Genomic DNA, 27,450 nt, shown 5'->3' on the forward strand with positions numbered 1-27,450 from the left:
ATCCATTGCGTCCAAAGAGCCGATCGAGGACGAAGACGAGGTACTAGACGGCCTGTTCTGATGCTCTTCCGAGTTTACACCACACGGGCTCTGTAGATGCTTTCGTTAGTTTCTTCAAGATTCCAACATCGCCGATTTAAGGGAAAATACATACCTTGAGCGCCTTTGCAACTTTGTCAGCCGTTGATACCTCGAGTTCTCCTAAAATATTTCGAAACATCTCCTCGTAGTTCTCAATCTTCCTTTTCATCAATTCTAGGTCTTTTCGCTGTCGGACAGCTTTGGCATCCGAATAAAAACAGGTGTTTAAGCCCTGGGCATGACAAAAAGAGCAGGTAGGCCGGTTGCCATCACATTTGATTTTTCGTTGTCGACAAGAGTCGCAAGCCTGGCTGGTTCGTCGCCCACTGCTTTCCCGTCTTTCGCGTCGTAACCGTGGAATAGGAAGCTTATACGGCATCTCCACACGGTAGTTCATATTTAAAGTCGTCAATCTCGGGTACAGAAGTCGGTTTGGTCGAGAGCATAAAACCACAGGTACTGCGAAAGACAATAAAAGCATGACATGCGCCGCTGTATTTGTAGGTGCGGTTACTCTTGCCCCCGTTACGTCATGGTATCTATAATACGATACGATTACATCAGCAGATCTATCCACCGAGCCAATGAGGGTCAACCTTTATCAGGATCTCTCAGTATGCGTGTCATCATATGCCCGCAGAGTGAGGAGTGACTCTACAGGTTGCAACAATGCGAAGCTTGGGTGTATCAACAGTGCTGTTCACTGATGATAATATACCTCACTAACACTGGGAGAGAATTGATGAGATACGAGTGCGGATCAGGAACAAAGCAGCAACCCCGCAAATAAATCTCAAAGCGCCTTTACGAAGAAATAGTTGTTACCCTAAGTATAGTATGGATGAATGGCTTCACTTAGGCTGACCCCTTGCTATGAGTTGAAGCCGTGGATTGGGGTACTGTACAAGTGTGATAATTATTCAAGCTATGAAGGCACCGGCGATTTGTACCTGCAGTAGCTCACCATGCTACTGCCTAGTGAAGTGGCTGATGCAGTGCAGCATGAATAATGCTTCTCCTACAAATTTCGAGTCAGTTTAGACTGCCGACATGGATATTGCAAGTCCGAACGAAGCACTATTATAACAACTCCGTCGCGATTACAAACTCGGATCATGGTGCTATCATGGAGCACCATCAAACAAATTGCCGCAGCGACTGACCTAGTAAAGGCTTGAGAGCCAAATTGACCCAAAAAAAGGCTAGTGTGTTTGCTTACAGATGAGAACATGTACGTTTGAATGGAGTAATTGATTAATTCTGTCTGAAACAACCAACAATCGCGCAAACAGGAAAACCATTAAGATGGAAAGGGGCTGCTCTAGAGTTGGAAATGTGCCCTGCACTAGTCTCAGGCCCCTTTAATCGTACCCTGATGTCTTGGATGTTAATTGAGAATTCAAATGAGCATATTGCATATGATGCAGCCGGGAGCAGTACAATAAAACGGTGTTATTACTTTCTACCTTGTGACCAGTATCATATTTAGTATAGCAAATATACTTAATATCCAATAGATACTTAACCTGATTTTGAATATCTAATTTTCTCCTCTATTCCACCCAAATACCATGTCTCCAAGAAGGAAAGTATCTTTAATCATACCAAGTGGTAGTCTTTCTTTCATTATTCGGAGCGGTTTCCGAATAACTTTAAACAAAGGACCATCATCAAAAATAAAATACTTCAGCTTCTGAGCCATTCCAATTTGCAACATTTGTGACAGGTACTGTTCCTGGCCAACAAGGATCCACTCTGTGGAACCTCTGCTTAAGGTGATATAGAGCAGTTGGATATTTGGAAATTTCAGTACTGTTTGGATAGCATGCACCTAATGAGCGATCAGCAAAGTCTGAAAAGGGGTTTATCATAAACAGTTTCTTACTGAAATAGCTTCAAATATTCCAAATCGCAATTCTTCCATTTTAGGAAAGTGTTTCGAAATTTGATTCAGCGATGCATCGTCCAACAGGTGATTGACAAGTGCTCCTTTTGGATCGATTGAGAGGACCTTGAGCGTCGTAGAATGTAGTTTCACTAAAGCATTTAGGAGAAGATCTAGACGCTCTGGCACACACGCAGTATTCGGTGATGTGATACTGAAGGCTTCTAAACCACTAAATGATTGTATGAAGCCCTCTAACCCATTCATGACGAGGTTCGTAGATAATGTTCTCGGTCGAAGATCAGCGGCAACTGAAGTCTCCCAGAATGATGAAAAATCGAGAGAATCGACATTCAAACTGGTATTCAAGGTCAAAATTTTCAAATCAACCGGCGAAAGCAGGCTCCAGAGCGCACATGACGGCCGTCCCAAGTCCACAAATCCCCTGAGGTCCAGGGTTGTTAGCTTGAATGGTACTTGGCCACACCAAGAGCTACAGACTTGACTGAAACGTAGCATGTAATCGCCATCCGCCCACATGGTCAATTCTCTCAGGCGAGTGGCAGTTCGAAGAACCGACCCTATGGATCGTAGGACCGACTCATCATCGATCTGGATGAGGACCAATGCCCTGACATTGATCGGAGGCCAAAACTTTATCGGTGGGTGGAAGTAAGGTGAGGGCGTGCTGTCAGTACCTAGCCGCAGCTGCAAGCTCTGTAGCGTCGATGTGAAAATCAGGATGGTGACGAGATGTTGAGTCGGGGAAACTGCTAGGTCCCAGCTGTTCAACAGAGTTAGTGGTATCCACACTGTAGGATAACAATGGATCGTGCGATGGGTACAAAATTATGACTAAGGGTCTTGTACATAAATTCCTTTATATTAGTCATTCGTATAACGCATGAAGCGATGATATTGCTTAACATTCTCGCGGCTGGTGAAAGTAGACTTTGGGAGCCCAGATTCGAGTCGATCTCATGGTAGATATCGTACCAGGACCCTGTGACTAATACCCGCTGAGTATACTGAAGGTTGGTACAGCGTGGATCTCCGAAGGTATCCAGTTTCAGCTGAAGTTGGTCATTTTCCCCAAAGCATCCTGGGCTATGAAATTGGATAGTGTCATATAGATGCGGGATGACTAAATTTTTCCATTCACGGCATGTCCGAGCCAGTACCGCAAGGTCATTGAGGTCCAGCTATTGATATAGTTAGCCCTCCAAAAAAGCATCCTAAGGTTAAAAGTGGAGAGTTGACATAGTCTCTGAGAAGCTCGAAGAATAGAGGGAGATTGTGCAGCATCTCCGCCATCATGGTGGTATCCTGAGGCAGATGCGGTACGTTATGTAACTAATCGAATAATGCCTACAGCTCCCGACCGGCAACAACAATCTTTATATAGGAAGGGGATTCCCTAATCCTAAGATATAGTTGCATTACCTCATCAAAATTTCGTTGTGTGGAATCATGATCAATTGACAAAGAAGTTGGGAAAGTTAGAAATTAAATCCAGACAGGCCGTGAGCTTAAATTTGATAAAGGCTTCATAGCTGCTGAGCCACCCCGAAACGCTGAGAACGTCGGATGCGAACAATACGTAGCCTAGGTCAGAAGGTGTTTTAGCATGATTTGCATTATCCAACGGAAGTTGGGGACATTTACAGAGGCTTCAATTGGTTGGGATAGCGGGCAAAATAATAGCCATTTGTATTCTTAGCAGATTAAGGTAGCCCATGTGGATCCATCTTGGATTGGTTGGGACCAGATCCGAACCTATCAGTCGAGGTTGACGGTACCAATTAGGCGCGGACCCCGGGTTTAGGCTCCATCACACATCAGATGAAAAAGACGCTGGTAGGATTGCGAATCAGGTTTCCACATGTTGGTGGCACATTGTTACCAATGGGAATTGAAAGAAATGACGTAGTCGGGCTTGGCAGGGTCAATGTAGCTTCTTCAAAGAATCAGCGGCAGGTTAGGCGTTCCTGTTCAGATATCTCCAGCAAAAGAAAGAAAGCACGTTGTATTAAAACAACCGAAACATTCTCAAGTCAAGGGCTTCGGTAGCTCTGAAAGATTTTGCTCCGTATTAGAGGAATTCATTCGATGTGAGATTATGCCTCAGGTAGACGACACAGACTTTACCTGCCCGCCGGCTACAACTATGTAATAGCTTCTTAGTTCGTGCTCTTAAGAAGGAATTCAAAATTTATACTTCCTCGTAAATAGTTGAGGGCTTCGCATGCTCCCCAGCCTAATTGGCCATGGCTTAGTTTCGCTGCCGCTGGCATAGTGCCACTTTCCGAATTCGGCATACTTCCAGCTTATTTTGCAGACAGAATAGCCATATCCTTCGAAAGCCGCCCAGGCATATTTGCTTTCACATAGGGACAGACTATGAGGTAAACTATAGAAAGGCTAGCCAAATGAACCTTCTATCAGTACTCAAAGCCGTAAAATTGCGACTATACTATTAGCAAAGTTGTTTCTTGGTAATCCTTGATATTTCGTTGAATAATTGATCAATCTTGATTGGTATTGTCCTCTTCATATGACCGCAGCTTCCTCTCGTTACACAAATCCGAAAATAGCAATTGGGATAGATTCAACAAGCTCGAACAGGCCATAACGTTTGACTCTGGTTCGAACTTCAAGGGAAGCTTAGGTCCATCCTGTTGGAGGGCAACGGCTTGTGCTAGGCTCTGTAGCATATTGTTATGAGCAACCAGGATGCGAAGGTCCCAGTCCCGTTTAGAAGATGTTATCTCGAGCTTTCTTTCGCATTTGCAGTACAATTCGGACAGATGTTGATGCTGGACCGTGGTTCATCCAGCAAATCCTGGAGATGGGATAAAATCAACTAGTATTTATTGATGTAAATGGGAGAATAAACAAAAATTCGGGATAGACAGCCACCACTGATGATAATAAGATCTGCAATGGCTGTGAGACCGGGAGTTCAAAAGGCAAATGACTCCTGGGGCTTTTATTTGAAGGTAAACGCGGTTACCATAGATCTTGAATGACAAATTTAAGCAATATGGTAACATTAATTGTGTTTTTGAAAGTATTTTAAGCGATTTGTCCTCAAAAAGCTGAGTATTGGTGGAAGTGAAGGCCGAGAGCCTATGGAGCTGTTTGTCCAGAGATATGAAATTCACGGCTCTTTTATCCGACCAATCACATGAGCTATGAGATCCGAGTGGTCTAACATACTGACGCCACATTCTATTGGTCCGAATAGCATTTTTCGTTAAGACATGTTGACGGGTATCATATCCAACCACAGAGGATTGCTAGCCTTCTTATATGATCCTCGTTATGGCGTCACCAGGAACCAGCAAAAAGGACGATTTATTGTTTGATTGATGTATGTAGAACATGGCCGAGAGCAGAATGAGCGCTCTGATAAAATAAAACCTCAGCATAATCCCGAAGTATAACATTTCAAAGGAAAGTATCTATCGAATAAGCACTTATTTCGAAGCACACAATAAAGATCACCCTACTTACGTCATCATCTGCTATTTCAACCCTCCCTGGCAAAGTTAAGGATGCTGTGGCCGACAATGATAAGGATGCCTCCCGTGACTCCAAAGGCTTAACCACGATAGTTACGGACCATCTAAGCCTTCTTAGATAAATTAACGACCGAATCAGTATACAGTAGAATTCGAAAGCAGATCACCCCCTTGACACTCACGCCTTTTTTCTAGCGCCCCACTCACTTAGCACTAAACCTAATATGGTCAAAGAAAATCCCACCATTTTTCTATCATCAAAATTACCGTAAATACAGTTTCCAGAACTGGGCCAATCATGTCCTCATGGCGATACGTAGCCTAGCTTGAGTTTTAGCTTTACCTCGATTGCACTAGTCTTGTGGAACTCCCCCCCACCTAAATCCCAAGACTATTTTTTTCTTTTTTTATGGTTTCCTTTTTTGTGGTTTCTTTCCAAAATTCATGAGATTTCTGCACTGTGAACACTATATTCTAGTATTCCATAGCACAGAGCTACAAAGGCAAGCCTACCTTTTCATTTGGCGTTTACCTTGTCAACTAATAACCCCTCAAAAGATCATGGAAAAAAATGAACTCAACATCAAACTGAAGGGAGTACTTGATATGACAGTCTTCTCCCAGTTGTTGGAGATGGACGAAGAAGAAGATCGAAAGAATAGCTCGACAGCGCTCTATGGTTTCATTGAAAGAGGCAAGGAGAAGGTGGCCTATATGGAGACCGCCCTGTAAGCGCTGATGCCCCACGCAAACTTGCCTTGGTCAGAGTGCACAACTTGAGGCAATTTAAAGAGGTGAACTTGCAATCTGACGAGATATGCTTATGGGCAGTTCGAAAAGAGACTTCGTTTCTTTGATTTTCAATAGTGAATCCCTGCAGCAATGTGCAGTGGCGTTGGGCTTTGTTGTGATATGAGGCTGGTGCAGATCAGGAACCAAGCCGAACCATCGGAATTAATCCCGAGATATCTATAGAAAGAACCAAGTTGATTGGAAATCAACTTGATCTTCTCGTTGTATATATATAGCCTAATGTTTCCCTTTGAAAAATAAGACAATTAAGACCTCTGAACTACAACAGGTTATGAGCCCGGGAGCAACTCTCGGATGCCGTCTCTACTCATCTGAGAATCATATTGATTACCTTAATTGATTACCTTAAATATATATCTACCCCGCTTTCACAATCATCACTATGTCTGCTCTGGTTCACGACTCGCCCGACCGAGCGGTCACGGCCATCGAGCCTCTGACAGGAAGCGACAACTTCGCGACCTGGAAACGTCTCATGACTTCCTACCTCAAAGCGAGGCAGGTCTGGGATGTCGTGTCGGGCGACCTTGAGCGTCCTGACTGCTTATTTAAGTACGCCAAACCTATCACGGCGGACATCTACCCGTTGGTGGAACCGCATCTCAACGGGGCGGTGAGGCAACGCGCGATTGAGGCGCGCCTCGAAGTCGAGGTCCAGGCATTCGAGCGCCATCGTGAATGGTCGCGTCGCGAGGCCGAAGCCTACCACACCATCTTCCGTTATCTGTCTCCCCATATCAGTATCCATGTCGCGGGGCTAGAGACATCCCGCGACCTTTGGAATGAACTCGAAGAACGGTACCGGCGGATGGAGCTCGCCACATTCTGCGAGCTATTTGCCCAGCTTCGCGAGACAACTGGCGAGCGTTGCGGCAGTGCACGTGAATTTGTCGATCGTGTACGGATGCTAGTCCATCGATTGAATGCGATTGCCCCTGGATCCATCGGCGACAAAGCGCACATTGCAATCCTACTGACGCAGATCGGACCGGAATACATCCTGATTGTGGATGCGATCCAAAATGACAAGGATCCGGTCAATCCAGCCAATATCGGCAACCGTCTAGCAAATGCTGAGCAGACGGTGCAGCGAAAGGACGCTGCAACGTTCCCGCAGAGAGTCCCCGGTGGAACAAGCCACCCCTCCATCAACGCGGTGCAGAAGAACACTAAGAAATGCAACTACTGCAAGAAGCGCGGCCATGTAGCTGCGGAGTGCTGGAAGAAGCAGCGCGAACAACAGCCGCCCAGGGACCATGCCCTGAAGGCGGAACGGAGTGTTTCCGGCTCACCAAGGAATAACCTACAAAACATACCATCAAGTCAGATGGAAGATCGGCAGGGCCCGCCGACTTCCAAGAGACCGAGGATCAATATCGTGAGGGCGAGGGTGACGACCCTTTATACCCACGCGCCGCAACCCCGGTGGATCCTGGACTCGGCTGCCACCAGCCACATCTGCTGGGACCGCAGCTGCTTCAGCAGTCTTCGGCCCCATCGCGAGATGTTGGACACGGCGGGCGATCCAGTGGAAGCCGAAGGGATTGGTACGGTGAAGCTCACGCTCCGGGGGAAGTTCAACCAACCCCTGGTGCTAAAGAATGTATACTTCGCGCCACGCGTCGGGATGAACTTGATCAGCGTGCCGAAGCTACTACGAGACCGCTATTCGGTGGTGGCGCATCCGCAGAACGTCTTTGTGCAACGCCGAGGACGGACCGTGGGGACCGCCTACCATGCGGAGGAAGATTTACTGATCCTGCGGTGCCATGTGAGCAAGAGATCCCGAGAGCGAGTCCAACTGGCGAGGGCGCCGGCGAACCATGACCATGCAGATTCCCTGGAACCGCAGGCGATGGCCAAGGATGTCGACGACCCAAAGGAGTCAAGTGACGTAGAATGTACAGCGTCAACCTCTGAACTCGGTTGTGAAGCACGGATACTTGAAGCAGATGCGGGCACAGGAGGGGACCAAGCCTCCGAAGCGCTGTGGCACGCTCGGATGGGACATCTGAACCGGGGCGACTTGAGGGTGGTCCTCCGGCAGACTGGCACTCCGTACCGACCGCTGACGCCGGCGCAGCTGCAGGCAACGCCGCAGTGCCCGGCGTGTATGTCGGGTAAGCAGCATCAGAAGAGGAACTCCCGTGCACGACGGCCACGTCTGCATTCAACGAGAATATTCGAATTGATCCATTCGGACATCATGGAGATGCCGATGGCCAAAGAGGGCTCCAGGTACGTGATCACCTTTACTGACGACTATTCTCGAGGCTCGTGGGCCTATGCCATGAGATGGAAGCATGAAGCGCTCCAGAAGTTCCGACAATTTGAGGCCTGGGTGCACCGACAGTTCGGCGCCCAGATCAAGAGGTTCCTCACCGACAATGGGAGAGAATACCTGCCGATCGGAACACACCTCGAAAGCCAGGGAGTTGAGTTCGACACCTCGCCGCCATACTGCAAAGGACAGAATGGACTGGCCGAACGCACCAATCGCACTATCCGGGAGCGGATTAACACGCTCCTGTCCGATGCAAACCTTCCTCCTTCCTGGTGGATCGAGCTGGTAGATACAGTCGTCTATCTGAAGCTGCGCGCTCCAGCTTCAATCCTTCAGAAAAAGACCCCGTACGAAATTATTTATGGGAAGCCGCCATCGCTGTTACATCTACGACGGATTGGCTCCCGTGCATGGGTCTTAATTCCAAAAGAGCACCGAGCAAAACTCGGACCGAGATCATCCGAGTGCCGACTACTAGGTTATTGTGAACCGAATCAGTATAAACTCTATGAAATCCATTCTGGAAAGACGGTCTTTTCCCGTGATGTCGAGTTCGACGAGAGAACCCCAGTGGCGCCACTCGTCGAGGGGGAAACAGGCAACGACCTCCCGGACAACGCTCCTCCATCGGCCGTCTTTCCGTCAATGCCGATAAGTTCAGCCAGCGGGCTGCCCACACCACCTGCTTCGCCATTGCCTTCGTCGGCTGAGCGAGAGAAAACGCCATCTGAGTGTGAAGAGGAGACACCTTCAGCAGTCAATCCAAGCCAACAGGGAACTGACCTGACACAGGATCTTGGATATTCGTTGTATGGCCGCAGAAGAAGGCCTTCGCGAAGGTTGCTAGAATCACTCGGCAAGGTGTATACGGCAGGTGCATTGAATACTGCATCTGTCAGCAAAGTCGACCCGTCGACTTTCCACGAGGCCGTGTCGGGCTCGAATCAACTGGAATGGTGGGCAGCCATCCAGAAAGAATATTCGTCTCTTCTGGAACACGGAACATGGGAAAAGGTTCTGCGAACAGACGTACCAGCCGGAGATCATGTGATAGGCTGTAAATGGGTCTTCAAGACTAAAGCGAATGGAACCCGCAAAGCTCGATTGGTCATCAAGGGCTACCGACAGAAACACGGCATCGATTATCATGAAACATTCGCAGCTGTGTCACGAATGGACTCGGTCCGCTGCATTGTCGCCGGCGCCGTGTTGCGCGGATGGAAACTCCACCAATTCGATGCTGTTACTGCATTCCTGCATGGCGACGTTGACTCCTCCATTTACATGGATTTGCCCGAAGGCTTTAAAGAACCAGGATATATTTGTCGGCTTCGTCGCTCCCTGTATGGCCTCAAGCAGGCCCCGCGGATTTGGTACCAATGCGTCCACCGCGTCCTGGCCGCCCACGGCTTCACTATGGCCCAATCGGACAACTGTGTATTCTACAAATCCAATTGCGTGGTCTGTGTTTATGTCGATGACTTTCTTATTGCTGCTGCAAACTCGCATGAGATAGAACAAGTGCAACGAGCATTGCAAGCAGAATTCCAATTGAATGACCTGGGGACGCCACGCGCGTTTCTCGGAATCCAGTTCGACTATCACGTCGATGGGTCCGTGTCCATTCACCAACTCCAGTACATCCAGAAGGTACTCTCAGACTTTGGCATGGAAACATGTCAGCCGAAGCCTACGCCGATGAACCCCAAGCAAATCCTGAATCATCGTCCAGACGAGGCACTTCTGGACGAGGAAGCAAAGGCTCGTTATGCGACTGCCATCGGTTCGTTGATGTATCTGATGGTTGGCACGCGACCGGATATTGCGTTTGCACTGGGTACGTTGAGTCGCTTCACGTCTCAGCCGCAAGCACACCACCAAGTTGCTCTGCAGCGATTGCTTCGCTATATCCAAGCCACACAGTCTCATCGTATCACCTACCGCAATGGACAGCTAATCGGGTATACAGACGCCGACTTCGGGGGTTCTGTCGTTACTGACGGAGCATACTCGACGTCTGGCTATGTGTTCCAGCTTGCAGGGGCGCCAGTTTCCTGGTCGTCTAAGAGACAGGGGAAGTGGCCACGTCTACGACACATGCCGAATACATCGGACAATACAATGCCATTCTGCATCTGCAGTGGCTCCGCACCTTTCTAGCCGAAACGCAACTGTACCGGTCTCCGGTCACTAACATCATGGCTGACAACCAGTCTGCCATTGCGCTTTCTCGCAACCCTGAATTTCACAAACGAACGAAGCATTTCAATGTGAAATTTCACTATCAGCGAACTGTGCTGGATGCAGGCGAGATTGGGCTTCAATATGTTCCAACTAAGGAACAGGCCGCAGATGGCCTCACTAAGCCATTGGGGCCAACGTCCTTTGCCAAGTTTTGTAGTCTCTTAGGAATTGATGCCTCAGAAACTCAAAGGCTACATGCATGACAGCATAGGCGCTCTTTCCGCTTAATTTTCCCATGAAGGTTTCTGAGTGGTTTTACCGAGGCCTGACTGCTCTGCGAAATTCCAGTACCGCTCTGCCAGCAAAGCGATCCTGAGAGGGGAATGTTGTGATATGAGGCTGGTGCAGATCAGGAACCAAGCCGAACCATCGGAATTAATCCCGAGATATCTATAGAAAGAACCAAGTTGATTGGAAATCAAGTTGATCTTCTCGTTGTATATATATAGCCTAATGTTTCCCTTTGAAAAATAAGACAATTAAGACCTCTGAACTACAACAGGAACAACAATTCCATGGTCCTGGGAATCACACTTGGTGGGGTGATCTGTGCCATTTATTTGATCACCTGACCAAGAGAAAAGAGAGAACGAGTCATGGTTATTAGAGGCTTTGGAGGTTTGGCTTTATGTAGCGTAATGCCCTACAACGCTGTCTTTTCGAGTGTACATAACTCGGTGAGTTTCGGGAAGCACTGTACTGGACGGTAACACTGGACAGTACGACGGACCTGTATGTTGGCATCCATCCTGTAGCTTACCCGACTGTACCCCAGCGAACGGACCACTGTACCCAAAACACTATTACAGGAAAACGCTTCAGGAAGTGACGTTGTGATTAAGATTATTGCGATATAAATTTGTGGTGTTGTGTACCGAGCGGAAGCTTATCCCTAACCAATGGCGGACTCACCCACGGGAGGGCCCGAGCCACCTCCCACAAACGCGCAAGAAACCATTGCCAGCGTCACTGAGGGAAACCTCGAAGCCAGGGCCACTATTGACAGCCGGAAGCGAACCCGGAGTGGAGATGCCTTCTCCCCATCGGATCCAGCCGGCCGAATCACCACCAAGGAGGTGTGGAAATTGATCAGCACGCTGAAAGACATCATCCACCAACAAACAACGACCATCGCAGCCACCCAAAATGAACTCCTGGAGATCAAGCACAACCATAATGTTATACAGGAGCAGAACGAGAAATTGCATGATGAGGTGAAGGCTCTGCGAGCACAAATCGAGGCTACCCCTCCGGTGACAGCGACCAGGTCTTGGGCCGCCGTCGCGACGGAGGGCGGCAATGGCACCCACCCGCTGAACCCCCAACGACCCGAGAAAGACCAGGATTGCGTCCGAATCAGCACCCAGAGGACCCTTGTTGACCCAAGAGACGACAATAACAAGGACGGAAACTCTTTCGGACGATACCTCCCCACCGATGCCGCCAACAACCACATCCGCGCAGCATTGCATAGCGACGCCGCGACGCAGAACGCCCAAGTAGCTGGCATCGGCTCAACCAAAACTGGCTGTATCATTCGATTAAAAAATGCAGAGTCGGCTGAGATGGCCCGCGACAGCACCGAGTGGCTACATCAGTTAGGCAACAATACGAAGCTGGTAAAAGCACGATTTGGAGTCGTCCTACACCGCACTCCAACCGAAGAATTTAATCTGGAGACAGGGGCCATACAGGCAACAGAGAAAATCATCGAAGATAACAAGCTAGCGGAACACGGTTTTCAGATCGAAGAACTGGCCTGGATGTAGCCAAAAGACAAGACACTGGGGAAATTCGCATCAATGGGAATCTGGTTCAACTCTGCGGAAGGAGCGGAACATATGCTCCGGAAGGGGTTCCTGGTGAGCGGGAACTTCATCACCACTGCTGAACGACGTGGAATTAAGAAGAAGAGGTGCTTCCGGTGCCAACGCTTCGGCCACCTAGCGTGGACGTGCAAGGAAATGCCACGATGCGGACACTGTGCAGGGCAGCACGAACGGGAACGCTGCCCACCGGGGGTGAGAGCCCGGTGCCTCGACTGCAGCGGTGAACACCCTACCGGCGATCGACAGTGCCCAGCCTCGGCGACGTTAAACCCTATAAGATGCTAAAGAGGAACCTTCGAGTCCTACAATTGAATATGATGAAATCGGGACCGAGAATGGAAGCAGTGATCAACGATCCCCAGAGCCAAGAACTGGACGTCCTCTTGATCCAGGAGCCATCCATTACCACATACCGCATCCATGTGAATCACCGCGCCTGGAGACTATACCGGCCCACGACGCAGACCGACGCAAGTCGGTTTCGCAGCCTTATCTACGTTAACTGACGAATCTCCACTTGCTCACACCGCCAGATTTCCTGTGACCACCCAGATATTGAAGCCATCAAGATCTGGAGAGCCGATTCTCAAATCCTTCTCTTCTCTGTCTACCTACCCCCTGTACCGCTGTTCGCGGGCAACGACGCATCGGCATTGCCAACCTTCACAGCGATTCAAAACTCCATCACAGCTATGACACAAAACAAGCAACGGGCGACTAGCATCATTGCTACCGGTGACTTCAACCGACATCACCCAATGTGGGGAGGCAATCACACCCCACCCAGATTCATCGAAGACGCCAGCGACCTGATCGACTTCTTCACACCCACAACCTTCAAAGCTGTCTCCCCCGGGAACGGCGACTTACTGGGCCTTGAACAATCCAGGGCAACACTCGACCATCGACCAGACCGTAACGGACAGACCAGATCTACTCATCAATGCCACCTATATCACGACAATTATGGATCCGACCATCGCGCCACCTACTCGGAATGGAATCTTCAACCCCAGAGCACACCAAAGACAAAGACGAGGAAGGCTTATGAACGGGCGGACTGGACCAGGATCGGCGAGTAAGTCGCCCGGCAGATGAGTCCATGGAGGGAGATTAAGACCCGGCCAACCCTCGACCGAGTGGTGGAGAAGCTCACATCCGCAACAACTCAAGCAGTTGACCAGTTCACGCCCGACACGTGCCCAACACCATACTCCAAACGATGGTTTACGCCGGAACTCAAGGTTCAACAAGTCGAAGTCAATCAATTGCGCAGAAGGTGGCAAGCCAGCTGCGCGCATCTCGGACGAGACCATGACAGCACTGTCACGGCCTTTCAACTTATGCAACAAAAACGTCGGGCGTGGACCCGGACTATAGAAAGACGAAAGCTTCGCATTGGAGACAGTTTCTGGACGAGGCCGGCGAAGAGAAACTCTGGAAGGCCGCCACGTACATGAAACCCCGGGATACATGGGGTTTCATCCCAGCCTGAATGTGGGCTCAGAGGAGTTCACCCAGAAAGAAGGAGAATATCAGTTTGAACCCGTCACACTGCTCGTGGTAAAGAAGAACAACACGCTACACTCCCAGCTAAATCGTGTGCCCATGGCCATTCATAAACTGTCTAAGCTTTGTTGTTATGGTTCAAATGCTTAGACATGTTCCCTGGAATGTGGATAACTTTATTTTCTCGAAAGTTAGGCAGGGGTTATTGGTATGCGCACAGATACCGGCAAAAAATTCCGGCGACCGTACCAGAGTTTAATGGAGCCTGATTGGTCACCTGTGCATGCATCCGGCCTAGAGGTGGTGTCACTTGGGCACCCCATCAAATTTTGAGACTTCATTTTTTTGCTCCTCTCATCCAATTTTTATCCAGTGTGACAGAGACGATGTGCAAATTAGGAAGAGGCAGCGAATTTATTCTATCAGGAACATCATTATATATTCCTTATTTAATCTCATGGCAGCCTCCTCTCAACGAGAAAGAAAATCCTGAGAACAGCGGATTGTATTAACTTGTGATAGTTCAGATAAATGATTACTCTTACTCATTCAGTAAAAAAGGTGACAGTAATACTGCCCGCTCAGGTCCACCCCACTTTTCTCAACCATCCTCTCTACGCAGTGCAGTGACAAAAGCACAGCATAAAAGGGTAAAGCGAAACTTATTTTCATAAAGATGCCTACTAGAAAGATTTAACAATTTACCAGGTGAAGAATATCAGTCTAAATCTGCTATACTGCTTATCGTACTGAAGATAATTTCATAAGGGTTTGTCTTAGTACCTTAGTGTAGAGAGTGTTTCTTATATATTGTGCCTACAGTCATTCTTTAACTGTCTAAGTTTGGTAAGTTATTATGATTTAAATGCTTAGGCATGTTCCCTGAAATGTGAAAATATTGAACTTTAATTTCTGGCAGGCCAGAGGTGTATGGTATGCGCCACAGTTCCGGCAGCATGTTTTGGCAGTCAGAATTGATTTATGTGGGCGGCCTGTGTGCTCCGCGCCAAACCGTTGTGTTCGGATTTTTACACCTATAATTCTAACTCCATATCAAGTTACAATCGACTGTGAGAGAGGTAAAGTCCAAATTAGCTGCCTAACATTATAGTGCTTTTCTTCCTGGCAAATATAGTGTTAAATTACTAACTGTTAGACTAATAAATTATCCATAACCTAAAGCACTATTATTGTAGAAAATAGATTCTTAAGATATTTAATATAATGAATTAAAATATAGATGCTTATAGTTTGAGAGGGCGTTCCCGAATACAACAGTCAGGCGAGGGGACACATGGGGACCAACCAGATCCAACAGACTCTATTCTGATTGCCGGAATCTAAGCACATACCATAAGCTCCTTGATTTCTACATGATTGCTGTTCATTTGGAGTAAAGTAAATAGTTCACATTCTAGGCGACATTTCTAAGCGCTTTATTTCTAATAAGGAACCTTAGTTAATAAACAACCGTAGAAACGCACTGAATATAATACCTAAGAGCCAAGACAGGTGCTTTTAGTCTAAAGACCAGTACGACGGGTTAACCAATTTTCTTTCTATAAACTTTTTTTCTATCGTCTTTAGAAAACGACGCGTTTACGAAAATGCGTTCCGCTCTTCTCACCCTTTTGTGCTGCGCTTTTGTCACTGCGCTCACTGGTGAAGATGCTCTAGAAAAGTGGGGTGGGCCTAAGGGTGGGGAAAAGATATCTCACGGGGGTAACAATATTGGCAACGGGGATGGTGGTGGGATTGCCTAGACCTCCGCAATGGGCCTGGTTGGGCCTGAGATCCTGGCCCACGCTCCAACCATCAATGGGCTATGGGCCTGACCTCTAAGGCCCAAAGTGAACAGTGGCCCATAGGTGGGGGCCCATAAGGCCCCCAATATAGCCCATATCTATGCATAACTACTGTCTTGGCATTCATAAACCTGATGATTAATGCCTGTATTTTACATAAGCCCATACCTCGGGCCGACGTTTTACCAGTCCCTAGATGGACATGTGACACGAGCATCCTCACACTCTCGTCAGCGTCAATAACCTTATTTTACTGCTTGACAACCAAGTGAAAAATAAAGCTTAATAAACCCAGATCTGTTTCTTTTCTAGTGCAATAGCAGCGTACATGGCGTAATCTCTAAATCATTCCCTATTAGCGGACTCCAGGGCGGCTGTTCTGTTTAGCGGCGCTAGTATTTTTCATACATCAAGTTACATGATTGTTTCATTACCGTGTATTCGCCTTATCAGTACTTTTGTTTTGTGTAGCTTTCTGCTGCTAAGAATTCCACTAAGATTAGAATATCCCTAGGGTTCATGGTCATGATAATATAAAAAAGCAATATACGTAACTAGATAGGCGAATTAATGTAAAATTGTCTTTCTTATCTATCTCAGACGTTTTTGTGGATGATATTGGCGTCACAGCAGAAAATAGCGGATTTTCTAGTCGCGCGTGTTATCTCGTAATTCGCCACGTTAGCACTTTGTAATTTTTGTTTGAATAGCACGATCAAATAAGGAATCAAATAATAATTATTTATGCTACTCTCAGACGATATACAATATGTGGATTAGGAGTGATAGTGCTCGAATTTGCAGGTACCAGATAGGCGTTTCATCACATAGGGCATTTCATGTCACCGGGATAGGGGTTACATGGAGCGTCATTAAGTCAATTGAGGGTGGGTGTATGGATGCGACTGAGAGTGACGTCAGCATGGGGAACAGTCCAACGATGGCCACTCCTTTCTCACTCAACTTCACCATCCCTGACAGCTTCAAAATGGGTCAGTATACAATTGCCTGGACGTGGTTCAACCGTATTGGTAATCGCGAGATGTACATGAACTGTGCCCCCATAACTATCACCGAGAGTAGCTCCTCCTTGAAGGGATCCGGATCCGCTGAAATCGAGGAAACCTCCCTAGAAGACCTCCCTCACCTATTCATTGCCAACATCAATGGTTGCTTGACCAGGGAGCTGTACGATATTCGTTTTCCCAACCCAGGCAATACTATTGAGTATCTTGGACCTGAAGAAAAACTTATTGGACTTGACGACAACGTTTGCTTCACCGGTTCCGCTGCCTGGGGAAAGGAAGGCTATAGTGCTACTGGGGACTCTGTGCTTTCAGCAAAAGTCTCCGGTTCGACCAAGTTTTCCGCCATAACTGCCGATGATAAACCTTCCACTACAGCTGGTAGTATTTCAGAGCCCTCAGCCAGCGGGTCACTTTCCGCGAATGTGGCGAACTACATCACCAAATGTGCGGGCTCTATCAAGGGCGCTCCGAAAACCCTAACCTCGGCCATTTCCGTGGTCAACTCTACGGTCGACAATTCCAGTAGCTCTATTTCCGCCTCCAGCTCTAGCTCCAGTACGTTTGCGGGGTCATGTCGTGAAGAAGGGATCTGGAACTGCATAGGAGGCACTTTTTGGCAGCGCTGTGCTGGAGGCATCTGGACATCTAAACAGCCAATGCCTGACGGCACAGAGTGTACGTCCGGTCTTAGCCAAAACTTTATCATCAAGACTGCGCCTTCCAGGTCCCAAAAAAACGAGCATTTTAAGAATCATAGACACGGTGCCCGAAGGCACTCTTAGACACCCTACGGCTCAGATAATACAGATCTGGAGTGGGTTTACTATAGTTCCTTTCATTCATTTACTCTAAAGACGTCTGGTATTTCAGAATTTGCTGTTCCTAAAATGATGCCATTAACGGGATGTATAATTTTGTCTAGATAGCTAGGTTATGCAATTTGATAAATTTGCCTCATTGCTTACAGCCGTAATATGCTCTATAATTTTCTTCTGCCATTTAAGGAACTCTTGGAATCAAGAAATGGATTGAGATTTTGACACTTTCTATGCTCTGTTTTACTCCCGCGAGGGTCTCAAGGCGATGAATGAATACTATATTAACACCTCGCCTACTCCGAGCTTGCCGTATGCTGGGATAAATTAACTACCACTAATGAACGGTTAGTTAGACAGGAGTCCGCGTTTTTTGTGTTTCGCATGACAAAATGGTATAGCCCGTGTATTGAAAATCGAGCATATGTATATAGAATGGTTGTTTCAATTTGTCCCTCAGTAGGCGAGGGGCTGTTCTGGTGGAACTCGGACAATTTTTTGATCCGCCTAAAGTTTCGTTTTTTGCAAAAGGGCGATTATCACTATTGGAAAAGTACATGTCCAAGCTGATGCTGCGTCTATTTGGCACCATACAGGATTCCTTCCAGTAGTTGTCATCTCAGATGTCGATATCTTAGCAGGTCCTAGACCGTGTCTAACGGGCTATGCTACGGATGTGGGCCACTGATGGCACCGATTGGTTGAAAATCACTTGGCAGGCATCATTCTATCCGTAGTATGCATAATAGTACTGTAACACGATGCGCAATTTGCAGGCTCCCGAGAGCTACGTCCAAGATTGATCAATTACTTCACTGGGGATTGTGCACATGAGGATTATACAGGAAACTAACTGACTCTTGCCTTGTAGTAACAAGCACCCATCTTCCCAGCTTTACTTTGCTTGAGGTTCGTGAGAGTCTCGCACATCTGTTGATGATAAACTTGCTTTTCGGATGGGTAATTAATATCAAGGAAAGCTTCCCAAGTGACTCTAGATACAAGACGTAGCGTGAGGCAGCCAAGTAAGAAAACTTCCTTTGTACAAAGATGACCTGCCCCGAATTCAATACTGGGTTTCACATTTAAAATTAAATTTCTAATTCAAAGACTGGTTCCTGTTGAGGCAAGGTCATCCCCACTGAAACTATAGCAGTCGTCGATACCAGCCCATGTTGCAGTTGCAAGAGCAATACTAGAGTCATTGAGGTACGACTATATCGGAACTATTTTCATGATACTGTACTAAATTTCCTTACTAGTCTTGCTGTTTCAGAGGCTGATCGCAGAGTCAGAGGCCCATTTGATCAATCCAGTGGAAAAGGAGCAAGAGGGCGGCCTTTTGCAATTTGACCACTGCTTTCTAGATGCTTTTGGTGCCGCTTTTCTTGCTTTTCCCAAAGCTCTCGTATCCTCAGCATCGATAAGCCGCTACCGCCCCAGAATCGGGTAAATTTCCATCTTGGAATCCAAGAGTAACCACCAATTAGATTTTCCTGATCACCGAGCTTCAGATTCTCCCAATAAACTTTCAACCACATGCATGGGTTGGCCTCGTAATCTTTACATGGATTGCGCGCTTCTGCAACCACCCCAGCCACGTCCTTTACGTTCTCGGACGTATACCGCCACATCGGATTACCAGAGCTGTCCATATCTTCCAGGGCAGAGATTCGCTTGGTGCGATCCGAGATGCTAGCCAGCGAGTCGTTTTTATAGTTCAACCGGTACTCGAATCGATACTTGGCTGCGTGATGCGGTCCACATTGGATGATCACGAACGTCGATCGGCGTAAGCTTCCCTACCCTTCCCTACCCATCTACTAGATCATTGTTAGTGGTGGCTCGGTTGGATGCCGACTCTGTTGCGCTATGGCTGACTGGACATAGGCTGACTAGAGACCCATTGTCAGGAGTAGCATTATCGGTGCGACTTTCTAAATGGTTGCTACGTTGGCGAGATGAGCCCGCCGCACCAAGCTCTTTTCCCATCGAAGACGGACCGGCAGACTGAATCTTCTCCGTGGCATCCCTTTCTAATTCGGAATCGCTCATCCCCACAGGCCTCTCGCGGCCTATATCATTTGAAAGAAACGGCGAAGTCTGAAGATCTCCGGTAGCTTCAGGGCTACCTTGACGCCATGGGTCCTCACTGACTCCTTGGTCAGAATGGCTACTATGACAAGAGTGCATGGCTGGGGTACTCGCGGTCTTTTCTTGATCTCCCGACTGGAGCTGGCCGTCGACTGTGTTGAACTGTGCATCGAACTTTTGGGGATCGCTTAGGTAGTAATCGCTCAGAACACTATGAAGCTCTCCAAGCATTTGATTTTCCGAAAACGAGAGCTTCCCTTTCTTCATCAATGCTCGGTACGTATCCATGCACGCTTCCGCAAATTCTTCAATTCCTACATCGTCAACCTCTTCGATGTCTTGCTGCTGCTGATCACTGACGTTACTTATCGATGGCTGGGCTTCGCCGCTATCAGCGTTGTCGGGGGCTAATGAGTCTTCAGTTGCTGCCCGTTCCCCAAATTGCAGGGCCGAGAATGCATCGATTAGGTGTTCGAAGCTGCCTTCCTTGTTGATGGCACCATATACGCGTTTTTCGTCCGGGGTGAGCATTGTCGGCAAACAGAACAATGAAAGAGCAATGGGGTGAGGAGATCAGCATCTGGATAAACTCTCGATGCTATTTATATCAGCTCCACACGACCTAACGCAGATACCAGAAATGGCACTTTTGTGCTCTATTTTCAACTGATAGCTACATCTTTTGCACTGTGTTGCAATCAAAAGCTTTTCAGTGAGGTCGACTTATAAGTTTGTCGATCAGAAAAGCAGACCCGCAAGCACTTGCTTGAACGTACACACCCTGACCTCAATGTACGACGGAACCAAATGCAGAATGTGAATCACCTTCAACTTTGATCAACCGAACAATGTCAGTAATGATTCGTGATTAGAAGAAGATCAGATAGCCTCATCTATGCGGCCTCTCGTAAAGATGAGGCGCGGACCCACGTTGAGACGTGATAGCCATTACACAGGCGCTGTCTAAGGACTGCTAACTCGTAAAAATTCTTAGTTCCTCATCAGCGGACCAGTAGTTCCCAAGCGCCTTTCATCGTTTCGATTAAGCCATGTTGGACGCTTCCCATCTCTCATGGCTACTCTTCGGTATAGACTGAGGTCAAAGTCTTGCACTTAGCTTAAGACCAAGGTGACAGTTCTCGTCGCACTAGCGTGCTAATTTTATGCTTAAGTCTTCAGACAGCAAACGAGTGTGGCTACCCCATCTTTTTGTGTCGGTGAGCTTTACAGTAGTCTGAATCGGTTCGTCGAGTCCTCATCTTTAGTTACAAAATCAAGATACCAATTCCCGAGGCGCTCATGGGATTATCCTTGTATCTAAAAGATCCAATGCTGTATTTAAAGAGCGGACTCTGAGTGATACCACTGGCTTATAGATCTCAAACCGGATGCAACAAGAAAAAAAGTAAAGGATAGCATGAATTACTGATAACGTCCCTACACTTGAAGTCACCTCCTACTACAAGCACATTGGGCCGTGTTGAGAGAGATCAGCGCAGAAGTTGTGGTGTCAAATGCTGAAGTATACGGTGAATGAAACGAGCTTGATTCTGGGTGAGATGAAAAAGGGAATACATGAGGTAGGGAAACTAATCGAGAAGGCGTGGTAGTTGACGTCCCGTCGCACGCACTGGCGCTCTTACCCTCCCAATGTGCAGCAGATACCATGCCAATAACATTAGGAGCGCACATGCTAGGACCATTGGTCCAGCCCAAACGGCGATTGGCAGTGTCTGAGGCGTAGCAGTGAGTGGCAATCCCCTGACCCAAGTTACCGCTAGAGGCAACAGTACCAGAATTGTAAGCCCGGGCGGCCTTGTAGAATGAAGCCACGTCTGTCGAACCGCCCTCCTGAGCTATCAATGCCTTCAGACCGGGCCCGGCTGGGGTTCCCTCAACACCATCTATGATCATTTGATGGGTTTCGCTTTGGGGACAAGGGTTTTGAATGATTCCATCCTTATTGCAGGAACCAGAGCCCGCGTGGCTTTGCATTAGTCCCGGATTGATGACACCGTTGTCAGTCGTCTGAACACGAACGCACCCTTGACTCTCTTGCATGACGATTGAAAAAATGAAGCGGGCATCGACGCCGCTCGACTTCGCTACTTGGTGAATGGCATCTTTGACGAAATCTGTTTCGTCTTCCGAGTTATTGGGAGGACCCCATTGGGAGCAGCTGGCGAATACCACACCTTGATTATTCTCGAACATAACTTCAAAAGACTCAATCCATTGGTCAATGCTGGGCCAGCCGTCGGAAATCATACCGTTACCACCCAATACCGCGGCATAACGACCAGCGCTGCGCTCATGAAGAGAATTTTCGGCCTTTCCCACGAGACTAGATAGATTGGAAGAAGCATTAGACGCTTCAGCAATCAATTGGAGGCTTAAAATCGTCAGAAAGGAGGACCAAATCGCCATTTTGAGACTGAGAAACCGGCTGGTTTGAAGAAAGGGCTGAACTTGACAGGACGGAGGCCCTCTGATGTGAAGTCCGAATGCTACAGTAGTATTGGGACTTGTCGAGAAAATTTAGAAAAGTTTTAGTTAATATGTACCTCGCAGTGGGTGTGGGAAGCCTGTACTGAGACTCAATTTCATTTTGGCACGTTGATTCAAAATAGCTAAGAAAATAGCATCATCAGCGGCTAGATGTATAAAAAAAGGCTCTGTGAGAAAATGTGCTTATTGCGTTGATCACTGAAAGGCAGGTCCCATTGCTGCGCTTAGAAAGTAGCGCCAGGGGTATCGTAGTTCAAGAAATTCATTCTGATGTCACGAATATTGCAGACGACTCACGCCTCAGAAAGGGCATCTCAGTTGACAAAGGTATCCAATTTCAATCCATATATGCCCCAAACTGTGATGCGTATTGAGCTAAGTCGCCACCCATGCGGGAGCGCTTCTTGGCTAGAAATTCATCAAGACTAAACAAATTAAATATTCTAGATATTCTCACCATCCCTCTAAAAGTGAGCCCTTGCCAGAGCATTCGCCTGATATCCCAGACACTTTTGTCCAATTCTGCCAACCTTGGACCGAATTCTTTTAATAATACTTCAATATCGAGCCTCTCCTCATGAATCATTTTATGGTACATATCTTCTGTGCTAAGGGTTGCGATTCTCCGAATCCTTTTCCATCGTTCAATTGCTACTGTTGCTTCCCCACAATCATCAATAAGCTTCTGGGGCGGCAGAAGCTTATTGATGCTGAGGATAAAAGAGGGTTGGGAAAAGCAAGAACAGAGTCACAAAATATACCTGGAAAGCGACAGTCAAGATAGAAAAGACCTTCTCTTTCTCATTTTCCACTAGAGTTGTCAGGAAGGCCTTGAGGTCACCGATCAGACTACGTGACTGGAAGCTGAACGGGGATTTTAGCAGTATTGAAAATTTTCGGATACGACTACGCCACAATGACTCTGATACTGCCCATGCGAAGTTTGGTCTCGGCTAACATAGTGTTTTCAATTCTGATGCCTTTTCTGTGGTAGCAACCGGACTTCCTACTCTGAACGTGATTGAGAAGCCCTTATATTTTCAAATGACTTTCAAAGACAGCGGTCGGGCTATAGATTTGATTGTGCAGAGGAGAGGAGTTTTTTTATGATTGAATAAAATTACTTTCACTGAATGAACCGATGTATACTACTGAGCTCAACAGAGATATCCTGAATATAGGTCATTTAAAGAGTACTGGGTCATTGATGATTACTACAGTATTGACTTTGTTCAGAAGCCCTGGTCAAAATTTGCTCAAGTTCCATTCATTGAGAGGCCTATCACCACTCAGCCCCTCTCCCGGCCATCATTTGGACGATGTGGGTGTGATTCAATTGATGGGCGATCTCTAGCGCACTTTTAGCTTCCTTTTTCCGTCTCGTAGGCTCAATATTTAAATTCGAGTAACCTGTTCACGAGGGGAAGATTGCCATTGCGGACTGCGGCAATGAGATAAGTATCTCCCTTTTGGTTGTTCTGGCAATTAATGTCAAGTCGGCTGTCGTTCAAGAAAAGTGGAACTACCGACAACGAGCGCGTTTGGATTGCCAACCACAGAGGATCGTCCTCCCTTTCGTCACTTGCGTTGATCCGAATACCATCTGCCCTGAGCAGCATTTTCACTACCTCATAGGCGCCTTGATACGCAGCAGCTCCAAGAGGACTTTGTCTGCCATCCCCTTGAATGTTTGGATTCACTCGGTGTAAAAGTGTCGATGAAAGAATACAAGAGACCATCCGGACATTCGTGCGAAAACAGGCGATGTAGAGAGCTGTGGTTTGCCGTCGAGAATTGGTGCCACCCTTGAGGTTGATATCCACTCTGCTCTCATTGAGAATCCGCTCGCTGATATCGTCACGCCCGAGGTGTACAGACAGCCAGAAGGCAGAGTTGCCTTGGCGGTCCCTGCAATTTACGTCAAGGCGTTCACTAGATAGGAGCAAATTAACTGCACCTAGCTGACCGTGACAAGTAGCAAGATGCAATGCTGTGTACCCATACCGATTTTTCGCGTAGAGATTGATATTCCTGTGCTCTAGCAGTACGTTGATGACTTTGAGGTCACCGTAGCGCACTGCTTGCATCAACGGTGTTTCGTCGTCTGAGTTAAGAATAGTATTGACATCTGCGCCTAATTCCAGAAGAAACCTCATGGCATCGGCGCTGTCGGGAGTATTGGCGTGATTTGAAAAAAGTTCATCAAGACTCGGGCCGTCCTGAAGCATCTCACATACGGGCACAGTCGGTCGAGAATGCAGTAACATCCTGGCTATGATTCTGTCGATGGCGTCACCCTGCATTAATGCAACATGAATGGGTGCCACCCTTTCATAGTCCGCCACAGTAGGGTCCGCACCACACTTGATAAGAAATTCGGCTTTCTTACAGTTCCGCGTCTTTACATAGTACCATAGCATTGTTCGACCCTGAGCATCCGATATATCGACGTGTGCATTCATGCATTTCAAAACATCCAAAAAGCCCTCAACATTCTCTTGAGAGAGGGCTTTCGAAAAGCGAGTGCGTAATTTCATGATGCTGGACTGAGTAAAAGGTTAGCTGCAATCCCTCAATCCCTATTCTATGTGATGTAACTTACCATTGGGATTTTGGTGAGGCTAGGTGAGGCTATGTGAGATGTGGAAGTAATCAGAGTCGAAGTGGGAAGAGCGGTTGATAATAAATACCGAGAAAAGAGCAGGCCGCACCTATATTTATACCACATCCCGTTGGCAAGGATTAACCATGCAAGATTTATATCGTCGCATGGAGCCGTATTCCATTCCTGCGCCCTCAATGGATACCGCTTGCGTTCTAGTACCAGCAACAAGCATTGAAACTTCAAGAATCTCAACCCCAGATCCTAGGAGCAATCTGTTTCATTTCTGCAAAGGCCATAAGTTCCCTCCGAGGTCCAAGCAGCTCTACCGCCCCTATTATTGCAAGATGAGGTTGTTTCCGTGACTAGGAAAACACGACAAAATGAAATCAAGACAGCAGGATTTGAGTCATGCCTGGTCATTACCTGTCATGGTGTCAGTAGCTTGTATGAGCGTTTAAGCCCACTTCACATCCAAAAACAGTAATATGGTAACTAAGCACGCGCTGAAAGATTAGCCAGAGTTAAGAAAGGGGGTCAATTTCCTCTTTCGGAATTCGACACAATGGTCTGCCGTCATCCTCGTCTTGTCAAGGCAATATCCACACCAATCTCCTGGGAACGAAGTGGATGCGAGAAAGAGGGTACTGCAAGAAGCAGATATGACTCAACCCACACATAATTACACGAGTTTTCAGTTAAATTATATCAGGAAATGGTTCCCAGAAGCATGTGGGTCGTCCACATCATAGCATCATTGGATGTTATTAACGCTAGATCAGGGTTGCCAATGAAAATGGGCCAGCCAGGTCCATGCATGTCCCAAATGCGCTATATAGCCTTGGTAGAAATAATTGGCCCTGACCCCTCTGTGAGCTTATTGAGTCCTGGGAATGACAGAGCTCATTACCATACCATTTCATTTTATGAACCTGGGCCAGAGCGAGACATGGGCGAAAAACATATAAATACATGCACCTCGTCCTGATTCTTTCCTGTTCTCTACATGGAAAATCAACCGAGCCATTTCTACAACTGAGTGATCTTATCTTTGTCATCAAGACTCAATCGTCCGTGTTTTCATTCGGAGATGTCAATCGAATTTACGTCGAATAACCACTACCTCCAGGTGGGAACCAATCATGGCAACATCAATGTCTTTACCGAACCAAGATCAGCCAGTCATTCCGAAGACACTCTCGATTCCAAAGTGGGTGGCAGCATTGATGCTGCCACTAGACGAGCTCTGGAACAAGCTCTAGTCAACATCCAAAGATATCTTGACATTGCTCAGCGAGATATATCTCTACATTCGCGAATCATTGGCATGATGGCACAGATAGGAAGTCTTCTTCTGAACATCAAAGAGCTCAAATCTGGACAATGGGGCTTCCTAGACAGCGAGGTCGTATCGAATGTCTTTTCGCTCTTGTATTGCTGCACCATAGACTGCCGCGAGCTCTCTTCCACTCGCCTTACGAACTCTCCGTCTCACGATGGGCTTACCGCATGCCATTTGGCACTTCAATGCGTGTATGGCGCAGCTCTGATGTATGTTTCGCGCTTCTTATTTGGCGCCTACAGTATAAGTTATCTAACCAGGTTGGCATTCTAGGAATCCGGATGACATGATACCACATCAACAGAAACTCACGGAGACCATGGAGCAATTAGATGACATGGAAGCTCAGTATGCTGCCAGAACAGAGCAACCAGGTCTAGCCATATACCATTCCCAAAGAGTTCTTGGTCTATTGAAACGGGGGCTATGAGCCAGATTGTAAGGCGAGATCTGGGGTCAGGCATGTCAGCTTCGGTGAAGGAAACCGTGGCGTACAAGCAGTTGAGTATTATGGAAGCATGAGATATGTCAACCATTCCCTCTAGAATAAGCGAGGCTTCGAATTGCTTGAGTAAGAAATGCATTTTCTAGTTTTCCCTCCATACATGTGCTCTTTTTCTAACCATACGATCGAAAGCAGAAGGCCTATGCCGAGAAGAAAGCCCTCAAAAGCTGGTTCCTTTTCCAAAAGTCCAGTCTGTAGAGACGTCAAAGTATTTTGTTTACATAGTATCAGACTAGATTAGCTAGGTCTTGAAAGCATGGCTGTTCTTTAACTTCCGTGAGATTCTGGCGGATAGGCTAGCGTCGATGATTACTTTGATATCGAGCATATTAAGAACAGGTTTTGAAGTGTGGAGCCAGCGTTCTATCCACGATCGTCTCGAATATGTAGCGTAGAGATCCAGAAAGAGGAGCAAAGTCAGTTTTTGCTTCCACGACCTCCCCACAGCGGTTCGGTACCACAACCAGCCAGTAATGAGGGGAAATTTTAGTTTGAAAGGAACCCAGCCCATATTCATGGTGTCCAGTCTCCATGAGCGTAATAAAATTTTTGAATATTCGGACATCTTCTCCAAAATCTTTC

At 47.2% G+C, this 27,450-nt stretch overlaps 4 protein-coding genes across 4 annotated transcripts; 1 reads left to right on the forward strand and 3 right to left on the reverse strand.

The window, feature by feature from the left end:
• Positions 1 to 19,124: 19,124 nt before the first annotated feature.
• Positions 19,125 to 20,442, reverse strand: N7509_000413 (uncharacterized protein; the record flags this gene model as incomplete). The annotated part of the gene is made up of 2 exons (XM_056625060.1): positions 19,125 to 19,564; positions 19,794 to 20,442. The coding sequence occupies 2 exons, from the start codon at positions 20,440 to 20,442 to the stop codon at positions 19,125 to 19,127; spliced, it is 1,089 nt and encodes a 362-aa protein (XP_056493642.1).
• A 918-nt stretch (positions 20,443 to 21,360) lies between these two features.
• On the reverse strand, positions 21,361 to 22,338 carry N7509_000414 (uncharacterized protein; the record flags this gene model as incomplete). Its single annotated transcript, XM_056625061.1, has 1 exon — positions 21,361 to 22,338. The coding sequence occupies one exon, from the start codon at positions 22,336 to 22,338 to the stop codon at positions 21,361 to 21,363; it is 978 nt and encodes a 325-aa protein (XP_056493643.1).
• A 1,469-nt stretch (positions 22,339 to 23,807) lies between these two features.
• N7509_000415 (ankyrin repeat domain-containing protein) lies at positions 23,808 to 24,956 on the reverse strand (the record flags this gene model as incomplete). Its single annotated transcript, XM_056625062.1, has 1 exon — positions 23,808 to 24,956. One exon carries the CDS (start codon positions 24,954 to 24,956, stop codon positions 23,808 to 23,810), a length of 1,149 nt encoding a protein of 382 aa, XP_056493644.1.
• Positions 24,957 to 26,111: 1,155 nt separating this feature from the next.
• On the forward strand, positions 26,112 to 26,885 carry N7509_000416 (uncharacterized protein; the record flags this gene model as incomplete). The annotated part of the gene is made up of 2 exons (XM_056625063.1): positions 26,112 to 26,572; positions 26,765 to 26,885. The coding sequence occupies 2 exons, from the start codon at positions 26,112 to 26,114 to the stop codon at positions 26,883 to 26,885; spliced, it is 582 nt and encodes a 193-aa protein (XP_056493645.1).
• Positions 26,886 to 27,450: the final 565 nt, after the last annotated feature.

The sequence above is a fragment of the Penicillium cosmopolitanum genome (assembly GCF_028827165.1).
Source record: "Penicillium cosmopolitanum strain IBT 29677 chromosome Unknown utg000003l:1.0-3747932.0:1.0-3751027.0, whole genome shotgun sequence".
NCBI lineage: Eukaryota > Fungi > Ascomycota > Eurotiomycetes > Eurotiales > Aspergillaceae > Penicillium > Penicillium cosmopolitanum.